This window comes from Rhododendron vialii, chromosome 4a (assembly GCF_030253575.1).
Source record: "Rhododendron vialii isolate Sample 1 chromosome 4a, ASM3025357v1".
In the NCBI taxonomy this organism is placed as follows: domain Eukaryota; kingdom Viridiplantae; phylum Streptophyta; class Magnoliopsida; order Ericales; family Ericaceae; genus Rhododendron; species Rhododendron vialii.
In genome coordinates, this window is record NC_080560.1 from 41612201 (window position 1) to 41623250 (window position 11050).

General features: G+C 37.9%; 1 protein-coding gene across 1 annotated transcript; it reads left to right on the forward strand.

The window, feature by feature from the left end:
- The first annotated feature begins 413 nt into the window (after positions 1-413).
- On the forward strand, positions 414-10713 carry LOC131324503 (probable histone-arginine methyltransferase 1.3). The gene is made up of 15 exons (XM_058356481.1): positions 414-767; positions 1962-2024; positions 2300-2402; positions 3856-3999; positions 4193-4296; positions 4423-4521; positions 4618-4687; positions 4876-4972; positions 5420-5474; positions 5774-5857; positions 7380-7457; positions 8161-8264; positions 8387-8559; positions 8856-9007; positions 10389-10713. Exons 1-15 carry the CDS (start codon positions 567-569, stop codon positions 10470-10472), a joined length of 1611 nt encoding a protein of 536 aa, XP_058212464.1. The 5' UTR covers positions 414-566; the 3' UTR covers positions 10473-10713.
- Positions 10714-11050: the final 337 nt, after the last annotated feature.

An 11050-nucleotide genomic window follows, 5' to 3' on the forward strand; every position in this document is an offset into this window, starting at 1 on the left:
GCAGGCCACCGAATAAGCTCTCAACCAAAATGGATATTTGCAAGGTAAAATTTGAGTAACAAAGGCTAAGTTCCTCTAAGGAATTTTTTTGGATTTTTTCTTGTTTTATCATTTTTAAATTTTTGCGTGTTTGTTAGTTTTGCAGGTTTTTAAGGCTTTATTTTGAATATTTCAAACAAAAAAAAGGGTAAGTCATTATTTTTTATTTTTTTGATTTGTCTTAAGATAAATCAATAATTCACAAAAATTAAGCATAAAATAAATAAACACAAAAATATATTTAATTAAAAATAAAATTCAAAAAATTCAAAAATCTTAGCGGAAACTTCCAAAATCTGATGTACTACACACAAGTACATACTCCTACTGTATAATTGTCGTTTCCTCTTACTTCGTAGTCCGTATAATATCGGCGCCTCTCATAAATCTCCACTTCCCGCTTTTATAGAAACCCTAATACTCTCTCTCTCTCTCTCTCTCTCTGTGTAAACACTCATACATCGACGTATACACAAACACGCATATATAGAAATCAATCCGAGGTCCGAGCTTGAACAACGTTAGCAATGGAGGTTTCAGTGGCGCAAAAGCAAAAACAGATAGACTTCGAATTAGCCTCCGTATCGGAGCTCTCTTCGTCTTCTTCGACGCTTCCTCCTTCGCCAGTCGTAGCTCGTTTCGGCTTCGATTCGGGAGCATCGGTGCTTCGCTTTCACCGTGATTCCGAATCAAACGAGGCCTTCAACATTGATCTTCGATCAGCTCAGGTCGAATTTCATCATCAAGATGCGTGTCGCTTTCGATTGAAGCTGTGGTATTAGTTGAGCAGTTGTTGTGAAGTAATTGAGGCTCGGTTTGTTAGTAAATGAGTTGAGCTCGAGTTTTAAGCTCGTTTAGTAAACAGGTTGAGCATGAGTTAGTTGTAACTTGGCTCATTTACAAAAGTTTGGCTCGTTCAAGTTTGGCTCGTTCGCAGCCTTGGCTAGTTTTAGAGGCTCAAAAGTTTGGCTCGTTCGCAGCCTTGGCTAGTTTTAGAGGCTCGTTTAGTAAATGAACGAAGCTCAAACGCCTCGGATATTAGACGAGCCGAGCTTGATTATTTTGGCTTGAATTCTAGCTCGAGCTATGCTAATTTTGAACGGGTCGAGCTCAAACACTTCAAAGCTACTACTATATCCTGGACTTTCTAAGCAACCGAATGGAGTGTATGTTGTGAAATGTCTAGTATTTTCTGTAATCTCAGATAGGGTTGCAAATGATTCACCGAGCAGTTTGAGAGCAGCTTGAGGCTCGGCTCGGTAGTAAACGAGTTTAGCTCGAGTTCTAAGCTTGTTTAAACGAGCCGAGCTCAAAAACTTCAAAGCTAGCCTCACTCGGGGCTTGTTTGCAGTCCTAATTATATGTGTCCCTTTTTTTACCGAGCGCTACAATATTTGTTAGCGATTTTGAGGACTTCTTGAAAATTTGAGGATACTGTATCCTGCACTTTCTTAGTAACCAAAGAGAATCTATGTTGTGAGGTGTCTTGTATTTTTAGTGGGGAGGGCTGGGGCCTGGGAGAACGTTATACAAAGCCTGTGTGAGAGATTATAAGTGGTATAGCGTATTGTGGACTGTTCTCCCTCTTCCCATTCATGTAGGCACATTGCTGAATCACATATTTCTTGTGTTCTATTGGGTTGTTTGATTTTTTTTATTTTTATGTTTTGTTGTGATCAACAGATACTGTCTTGTGTGACTGTTTCGTCTTTCTTTGGTGTTACTGTTGCCTAATTCTACTTGTTCTTGCATAGCAGTCTGCCATGTAATTTTGGTTTATCTGATGCTTGTTTTGTAGTAGTGGTAGTTTTAAATTATATAGCTATAGCTGTTTTAGGTGAGTGTTATTATAACGGGGAGAAGTGGGAAACTTTATTGGACATGACTTTAATCCATTTTTCGCTGGTACTGTTTATTTTCAGCTTTTCAGATTGAGCCCTGTTGAAACTATATGCATATGTGGAACTTCTGAAACCAACACAGAGGTATGGATTTGATTATTTGTGTTGACAATATTGTGATGTTGTCTCATATCGTAGATTTTTTGATCCATTTTTTGGCAGCTTACAATTTAATTATGTGCTTGCAAGTGTATTTTTCGACAATACCTTGTTTGAAGGTTATATCCCTGTTCTTGTTATGGTATCCATTGATTGTTTTACTGATTTGGATACAGTGATTTTGGTGGCTTTATGGCGTATTATTGTTTTTCTTTTCCCTGTATAGTGCTAATTTCGTTAACCTTGTAACTTTGGACCAGAAATCCTATTCAAGGGGAATCACAATTCAGTTTAGAAAGGAGGAGGAAAGTAGGGCCTTCCATTCTGCATTTGACCAATGGAAGAAGGAATTGGTTCTTGAAGGTGCTCTTCCGTTATCTACCTATAGTTCTGTTCAAAAGTCGAATGGTATATCTTAGTCGCATTTTGGATACCATCCTTTATGATAGTTTATCACACCTTCTTTTCTCATCGTTTACATTTTTGGCATTGTCTAGTCATTAAAGTCCTTTGGTGAGTTGCTTGTGATTTGTATAAATAATGATCGTATCTTGAAGGTTTCCTTTTTTGGGTGGGGTGGGGGTGGGGTTGGGGTGGCTGATAGGTCAAGACCAACTCCTTCTAAGTTGTTCAGTTCAATCTTCTTTCCCTTGGTAACCTTAAAAAGACTTTTAATGAGCCTTTCACAATTCCTATTTTGGTAAATGGCTTAGCATCTCTTTTTTAGAAAAGCAATCAATGTCTAAGGATGAGGTTGAGGACGGCTTAGGAAACCTCATTACGTCTTTACCTAATCTTAAGTCTTGGATATTTGTGCATTTGATTATAGTTGTTTGACTACTTCGAAGTCTTGTATCTTTCTAGGCTCAATTTAGGAGTAGATGTTTGCTATAATGAGAATAAAATTATGGCCATGGCTACACTTCATACAACTTTGTATTTGATTGAGCTAATGAGTACAATCACAACATTCATGCATGGGGAGGCCTAGTTTTACTTGTGCAAAACTCAATACATGATTTATCTTGAGTCAGTTATCTAAAACACTATTGTATGTAGCAATTAACAAGCACAATTGCAAAGAGAGGGACATGTATTTCAACAAAATCTCGAAATGGACTTGAAACTAAGCGACCCTCAAGCCTAACTATTCTAAGTGAGACTACTGAACCTTAAATGAGGCGGTGCTTCAATGTGAAATCATACATGCCTACTCATTACCTGTTTTGATTTGCGTAGAATTTTGCCCTAACAAGTGCAAACATTTATATCCAGAGTTGTATCAGTGTCAGGCATGTGTTTGATACCGGTACCTCAAGGTTACTGTGAAGATAATGTCTCATAACGTGATTATATTCCCCAACTCAAAACAAATTGTGCTTCGGGCATGATGCCAACGTGTCTCAAATACTCGTCAGGATAGTAGGAACTAGAAAGTCTCTACCATTTCCCTTATTCTCGCCGTTAAGAAAGCAGACACATTGCTCATGGCAACTGGAATCAAGCATGCATATGCACTTAAGATTTATGGGATGAACAGATTGAAATATTCAAGACATTGAACTTGATGAGGGAGTGAGGGACTACAGATGAACTTCGCAGGGGAATGCGAGATAAACCTTGACAAGTTCATTTTGATTGCAAACATTCAACAGAAGTTCGTTTCTTATTCCGGACATGAACAATGGATTTTTTTAGTACTTTTCGAGTCACATCAATTAGATGAATCTCATGGGATAAGGTCAAATGCCATAAGTTTTGAATTAAAAGTTGAGTTATGGTTTGGATACTTACTGTTTCTTGTTTTTCCTCCCAGAATCATGTCTACCAAATGGGATATTATCAGCGTCTAAAAGCAAGTTTGATGATAAGATAGAGGCATCTTCTGCGAAAATGTATTTCCATTACTATGGACAATTGCTTCATCAGCAAAATATGCTACAGGATTATGTGAGAACAGGTTTATCACCACGCTTCAACTTGTTTTTGCTTCTGATCTTGTCGTAGGTGTTCACTCTCTGGGTTTATAAATATAATCTTGGTTAATGGCTTATAGAGCATGGGGCTGGTGAAATGCTTTGTATCTTGACTGTTTTCTTTGGCTTGTTCCTAAATTTGCATTGTGGGTGACATGAGCAGCTTTCTTGTTTTAGGTACCTATTATGCTGCAGTCATTGAGAACCGTGCAGATTTTGCTGGTCGTGTGGTTGTGGATGTTGGTGCTGGTAGCGGTATTCTGTCATTATTTGCTGCCCAGGTTGCCTTGGCTCTTTGTGCACAATCAGAGATATACTGTGATACTAGTTTATCTTTTATGTTTGTTCTTTATGTAATGACCCCTCACCCCTGATTCCTCTCTACCTTGCTCCTTTTGGTATACCAGGCTGGTGCTAAGCATGTTTATGCTGTGGAAGCATCTGAAATGGCAGAATATGCCCGCAAACTTATTGCTGGGAATTCATCATTGGGGCAACGAATAACAGTGAGATTTTTATCCTTGGATTTTAGTTTAATTGGTACTGTAGTCAACGCGCTGTTTCTTATTCCGGTTTGGGGCACTTTCTTATCTAAATTATAGGTAGTCAAGGGTAAAGTTGAAGAAGTTGAATTGCCTGAGAAAGCCGATATTCTGATCTCTGAACCCATGGGTAAGCTTATCGTGCCATATGCTATTTGGTCATTCTAGTTGGAATTCCCTTGGTATTGACATATTGTGCACAATGCACATTTGTTAATGCTTGTGGTGTTGGTTATGGTAATATCTCCATACCAACAATGTTATGAGCAAAATCTGATTTAGGATCTCCCCCCCCCCCTCCCCCCTCCCTTCTTGTAGGGACTTTATTAGTCAATGAAAGGATGCTTGAGACCTACGTAATTGCAAGGGATCGGTTCCTTGTTCCTGATGGAAAGATGTTTCCTACGATTGGAAGGTAATCAAGTGCGCCTTAATATCCAGATCTTAATGCTTTTCTACCTAAGATAATAAACTCTCACAAATGGTCAATGGTTCTCATTATCATGCTCTCCTGGTTTCTTTTAGCCATTTTATTGTAAATAGTTCCCCTCCCCTCAAGCCTTAATGCGCGAGGGGTCCTAAAAAATTAAGGGGCAAAGCAAAGCCAAGTGGAGGAAGGGTAGAAAATTCTTATAACTTGATAGATTTTGATGTGTATGACATTGTTGCCTTGGTGGTGTGATGCATTCTTGCTACTCCAAAGGGTGTTAATATTTACTCAAGGAAATTACCATGTTTCTTACCATTAGGAGTTGTGGCTTATCATGTTTCTTTGTCTTGTCAATGTGGCTAGGATTAATTTGTACTCTGTTACATGTCATTTCCTTTGGTTTCTGATGTTTTGATTTTGTTGCTTCTGCAGAATACATATGGCACCATTCAGTGATGAATATCTGTTTGTTGAAATGGCAAACAAGGTATGTAAGTGAATTGGATTTGTTGAAGAGTTTTTTGGTTGGGTCAGTAATGGCGAATCTCGCTGGTGCTCTTATGTTTGTGAGTGAAGAGAATACCTTCACTAGAGAAGATTGTGTGGTGTTTAGAATCAGTGATTTTATTAGGGCATCTGTTTATTTATTTATTCTTTCATCGGCAGCATCTGTTTATTTCTTACGTGCCTCAATTTCTTTTGTATTGTGCTTATTCCGTACTATAGGTTCATTATTATCTTCTTGGCAATGAAAGGAGTCTATTTTTTTGACTGTTATCTATGCAGGCCCTCTTTTGGCAGCAACAGAATTATTATGGAGTTGATCTAACACCCTTATATGGATCTGCATTCAAGGGTTACTTTTCACAGGTTTGCCTCACTCTCTAGAGTGGAAGTTTGGGATGGTGTTATAGTTTGCACATAATGCTCAGCTTGAATGTCAATAAATGCCTTGCAATGCATCGTTTTTGTTGAAGCTTTTACTATGTTTATAATGTTTTCAAATGTTGAACTCAAGAACAGTAATTCCCGTACCCCTCTTCTTAATTTTACCTTTGATTATTTAGCAGTTGTTCGTTGAGGGTGGAGTTTGTAGTTCCTTTGTAGCTTTAAGATTCATCCACATGAGAAAAACTTTTGCAGCTTTCAGATCTTATACCATGGGAAGTTGAATCTTAATAAACCAAAGCTATTATTTGTTGTACACCGAGGCTCATTTTTCTTAAATTGCGTAACCAAGAATAACAAAATTACCATGTAAAAGTTCGGGAAGGGTTAATGCAAACCAAAATATCCATAGATAATGTAGAGAGAGGAACTCCCAAAAAGGATACAAAAGAGTTTCTTCAAAATGATAAAACTACTAAGTGAAGGGCTCAAACCACTATTTATAGACCCATTACTACTAAGAACACAAAATGACATAAGTACCCTAACATCAACGGTATCTTGGTTACTGAAATTCGTTAATAACCACTTATCACTGAAGCATTGTCATTTTTCCTTTGGAATTAATTGTCATGTGGGATTTTGTCATTTCTACATTGCTGTGTGAACGCAGAGCTTATGGGTTCTGTTCTACTTGCAATAGTGCCTTTTTATAAAGTAGGAGATTTTGTCCATCGACATCTAATCACGCTGATCTGAATATTTGATTGGAAGCAATATTATATTGGTCTATCATCCAAAGATTCAGTAAATATTATTGTCTAGCTAGTATTTAAGTGCAATGATATAACTCTTACCATATTCTTGTCTAGGTAATAATTAAGTGCACTAATAATCAAGTGAAGTGTAGAAGATATAACCTAAATTCTAATATGATAAAGGTACAAATGTCACGACATAAGATATAACACTCAACCTGTCAACCATATGGTCTTATGTTATATTTGAGAGGATTTTTTGTCTGGCAGCTGTTTCCTTCGTTGGGACATTCTCTGTTTTCCATGTTGCGGAGGTACAGCTGTACAGGTACAGGAGGAAAAGATTTTTTTAGGGATTATAGTTGAAGATGGAAACTGTGAACCATCTCATTGTATAGACTGTAGTAAGCTGTGATACTGTCATTTAAGGAGGAAAGCTTTGTGCAGCTTATTAGTTGAATTAGGTCAACTTTGTTTCTGGATGTGTAGATGGGAAAAATAGGTTAAAGGGTCTTGAAAGCTGAATCTTTTTTTAGCACAAAGTGTGGTTGACTGCATTCCTATCCTTTTTTTTGACAATAATTATACTGTTTATACTTGCGTGACCTGTATTTAAGGATCTCTCTCTCTCTCTCTCTCTCTCTCTCTCTCTCTCTCTCTATATATATATATATATATATATATATATATATATATCTTGTTTTTTGTTTCTTACATGCCTAATAATCTCCTTACTTTCTTTACAGCCTGTAGTGGATGCTTTTGATCCTAGGGTATTGGTGGCTCCTGCAATATCTCATGTTATAAACTTCACTTCTATAAAGGTATTAGTTAAGCATCTGAATAAGAACCCTCCACTTGCCCCCACTACAATACTTGTGTTCTGAATGTGGTGAATTGGTTTGTTGGATTATTGTGACCGGCAATAATGATCATTACAACATGCGGTTAACTTGGTACTGGCAAATCTAGTGCACATCATCGCTTATTTGATTCCGGTGGTTCAAGTTAAAAGGTTTTCGTGCTATTGAACTTCTGTTTCCGTAACTATGGACCTGCTGAAATTTTAGATAACAAAGCAAGTCAACAGGTTATGAAAACGTCAGAGGATGTCATAGTTGTTTGAGGTCTCTTGCTTTCTAGGATACAAATAACCTTCTGTTTCAGAAGTTCCACAACCAGTAAGCTAGATTTATTGTCATAACCCCCACGTTCCAAAAAAATCGATATATTTAACCACAGCTATAATCAAGTGCACATATATACTCCAGAAAGATGAGTGGATATATAAAGTCATGTTGACGAGAACTATCTAGTTCTAAATATCTTTGGTATTCCAATGCTATGTATTGGTCCTATGGTATTATTTCTTTTTTGATAGGCGTCCTATGGTATTATTTCTATGGATTTATTATTTATATGGAACTATCCGTGGCATCTCTAATTCTATCCATGTATGGGATTTACGAGTTGAGTCTGATGCTCATCAATTTAATCCCAAAACTCTTTTGTGCATCAATGTGGCAGGAAGAGGACTTATATGAAATTGATGTTCCATTGAAATTCAAAGCCGCCGTGGGTGGTAGAGTTCATGGGCTGGCGTGCTGGTTTGATGTTTTGTTTAATGGGAGGTAATCATTTGATGGTAATAAGTAAGGTCATTATTTTTGTTCTATCTAGCATTGCATCTTCATATTAAAGAGAGTTGAGGTTACAACAGACGTTTTACTGCTATTGTTTCATTGTTCTACAGCACTGTACAAAGATGGCTGACAACAGCTCCTGGTGCACCTACAACCCACTGGTATCAACTGCGTTGTGTTCTCCCACAGCCACTTTACGTCATGCAAGGTCAAGAAATTACAGGCCGACTTCACATGATCGCACACCATGCACAGAGTTATACTCTGTATCTAACATTGTCAGGTGGGCATTCATGTTGTAGTTATAATCATTCGCATTTGTTTGTTCATTTCAAATAAATTGTCTTTATTTTGTATTCTCTTTTGTTTTAGACATTTTTGAAAACTTGTCTGCAAGAATTAATTGAGATCTTTTAATTTGTGAAAAAGATCTGGAATTTTTTTCTCAGAAAGATATTATATATGAAGCCACATTAAAGGGCATGACTCCTGAAAAAAGAACAGAGAAATTGTGATGAAGTACCTTGTTGAGGGGTTTCAACCGTTACGATCTAACTAGTCGTAAATAAACTTGAATAGCTAAAATGTGGGGCCCTGGTGCTGAACAAGGTGGAATACTTCAGGCTTCGTCCTGCAAATTTGATCTCAAAGAACCCTATTACCGAATGTCTCAACCCCAAGCCTATCCAGTGGCTCAAGATCAGCCAACTCATCATCTAGTAAATACACAGGTATTGATCCTTGTGATTTGCAGTCTGTTTTCTTTGCTCTGTATCGCTTGCTTGACTTGCAAAGTACTTGGGAATTAAATTTGACATAGCATGTACTTAGTGCATAATTTAGTTGGAAGGGAAATGCTGATCACTGCCCGTTGGGCGGTGGATACCCTCGATATGCATTTAAAAAGTATTTAGAAATATACGAAGGCATTAAAAGTGTCTAGAAATCTGTAGAAGCTTACGAGGATATGTAAGAAATGTCTATTGAACTCGGAACTTTTTTGGCATTGCATAAACCTTAAGAACTGCCATTGCACGGTGGTTAGCTCCATTCTTTATTCTTTCCCAAAAGAATGTCAATGGAGAGTTGAAAGGGTGCATAAAGGGTCCTAGATATCTGTTTGCTTTCTTTGTGGATGTCCTCTTCCTTGGCCTCACTCTGTTGCTTGGGCAGCCAGTGAACTCTTAGGGAAAGTTTTCCACAATATTATTGGGGAATTATCTTTGGCTGCAACCATCTACTTGCTATGGCTTTATTAGAGGAATGACATGGTTTTCAAGGGTATCTTAGGCCCCACCTCTGGACTATGGATTATGTTTGTTTCCCGTACCAAGGCTCTTCTCCTCGGAAGTCAGATCAGAAGAAATTAAGGGAGAATTCCACTACTGTGCAGAAACTGCACAAACCCTTTGATTATCTTTTGGCCATGCTAGATCTTATTTTTCCCCTTTATTGCTTTTGTTATCTTGTTCGCTTGTTGTTTGAGTTCTTTTTTCTCTTTTGCTTTGTTTCTTGTAGTTTTTAAGTCTTTGTATTTGGGAGGTATGCCTGCCTTGTACTTTGTTTTGTTTGTTCATGCAATGACACTCTCAGTTATTGTAATGACCCGCGTCAGCTGACCTGCTAACCCTTAGCCTAATCACGTGGCTCGAAAGGTTAACCTCGAGTTACCATAGCTGGTGGCAATTCATTATATACTAACTCTACTTTCATTGCCTCCCTGATGTGGGACTACAATGGTCCCAAAAAAATCAAAAACAAAAGGAGTCCTAGAAAATTAGAATTTAGCCTCATCAAGAAGCTATCATGTTGAAAGCCAATATCTGCATATTCTGATCAGTTTCGGGTGTTCACATCTATTTGCGCCTCCTTTCCAAATTCCAACTTTCACCTAAGTTATAGTTGGCAAAAAAATGGGATTGCATATGCAGAAGCTTGTCCAGAATTTCAATAGCATCTATTAATGTTCCGTACCAGTGTGTCCCTAGTAGTGTAATGCTGGTTTTTGGTTTCTGGATTTTCAAATGAATTCTCTGTTTGTCCTCGTGGTGTTTAAATGTTATTCAAAATCTAAGCATATGACTATTGACTTTGTGTACCACGACTTTGCAGGATATACAAACACAATCCCTGGATGAAGAAGTATCTGAATTTCTGCAACAACCGCCCCAAAAGTCGGATGCTGGACTCAATTGAGTCAACCGGGGAAATGCCCCGGATCGGTAGTGCAGGGGCTCCCATGTTTTTAAAGGGTTACCCTAAGAGCAGGAAATTTGCATGAAAAACCTTGTCTTAATCAACCTTTTCTCCCACCACTACTCGTCCATGTAGATTAGATCGGAATGATCAAAGCATTCTTGTTGCGAAGCTAGCGATCTTGTAGAGTATTCTAAGGTTCAAATAATCAAATGTGGGTTTCTTTGATTATGATTTCTAATTTTCCGGTTTCTGCAGGCTTAATTATGAAGTGATTTTTAAAGGAAATTCAATTCGTTGTGAAATCGACTACTGTGCTAGTTTGTGGGTGCTAGAACTGCTATTGTTACTTGTGGACCTGATCCTGTGAAAAAAGATGGACTGAATTGCAGATTTGGGTGGATGTCGGGTGGTTTTGGACACATAGGGAAGAAAATGGAGTAATTGTTCAATAGTTCGGGAGTACCGCCACGTAGTATTCCGAACCACTTTACAACCACACGTTCCTGTGGTGTTCATACACTTAATGGTAGGCTCCACAAGAATGTGTGATTGTAAAGTGATCTGAAGTACTATAT

Bases quoted from the DNA above. Each gene is read 5' to 3' on its own strand.
- LOC131324503 (XM_058356481.1), top strand. From the start codon at position 567: ATGGAGGTTTCAGTGGCGCAAAAGCAAAAACAGATAGACTTCGAATTA. The intron at 4,522-4,617 runs GTGAGATTTTTA...TCTAAATTATAG, and splicing joins CATTGGGGCAACGAATAACA to GTAGTCAAGGGTAAAGTTGA. The intron at 8,560-8,855 runs GTGGGCATTCAT...AAACTTGAATAG, and splicing joins TCTGTATCTAACATTGTCAG to CTAAAATGTGGGGCCCTGGT.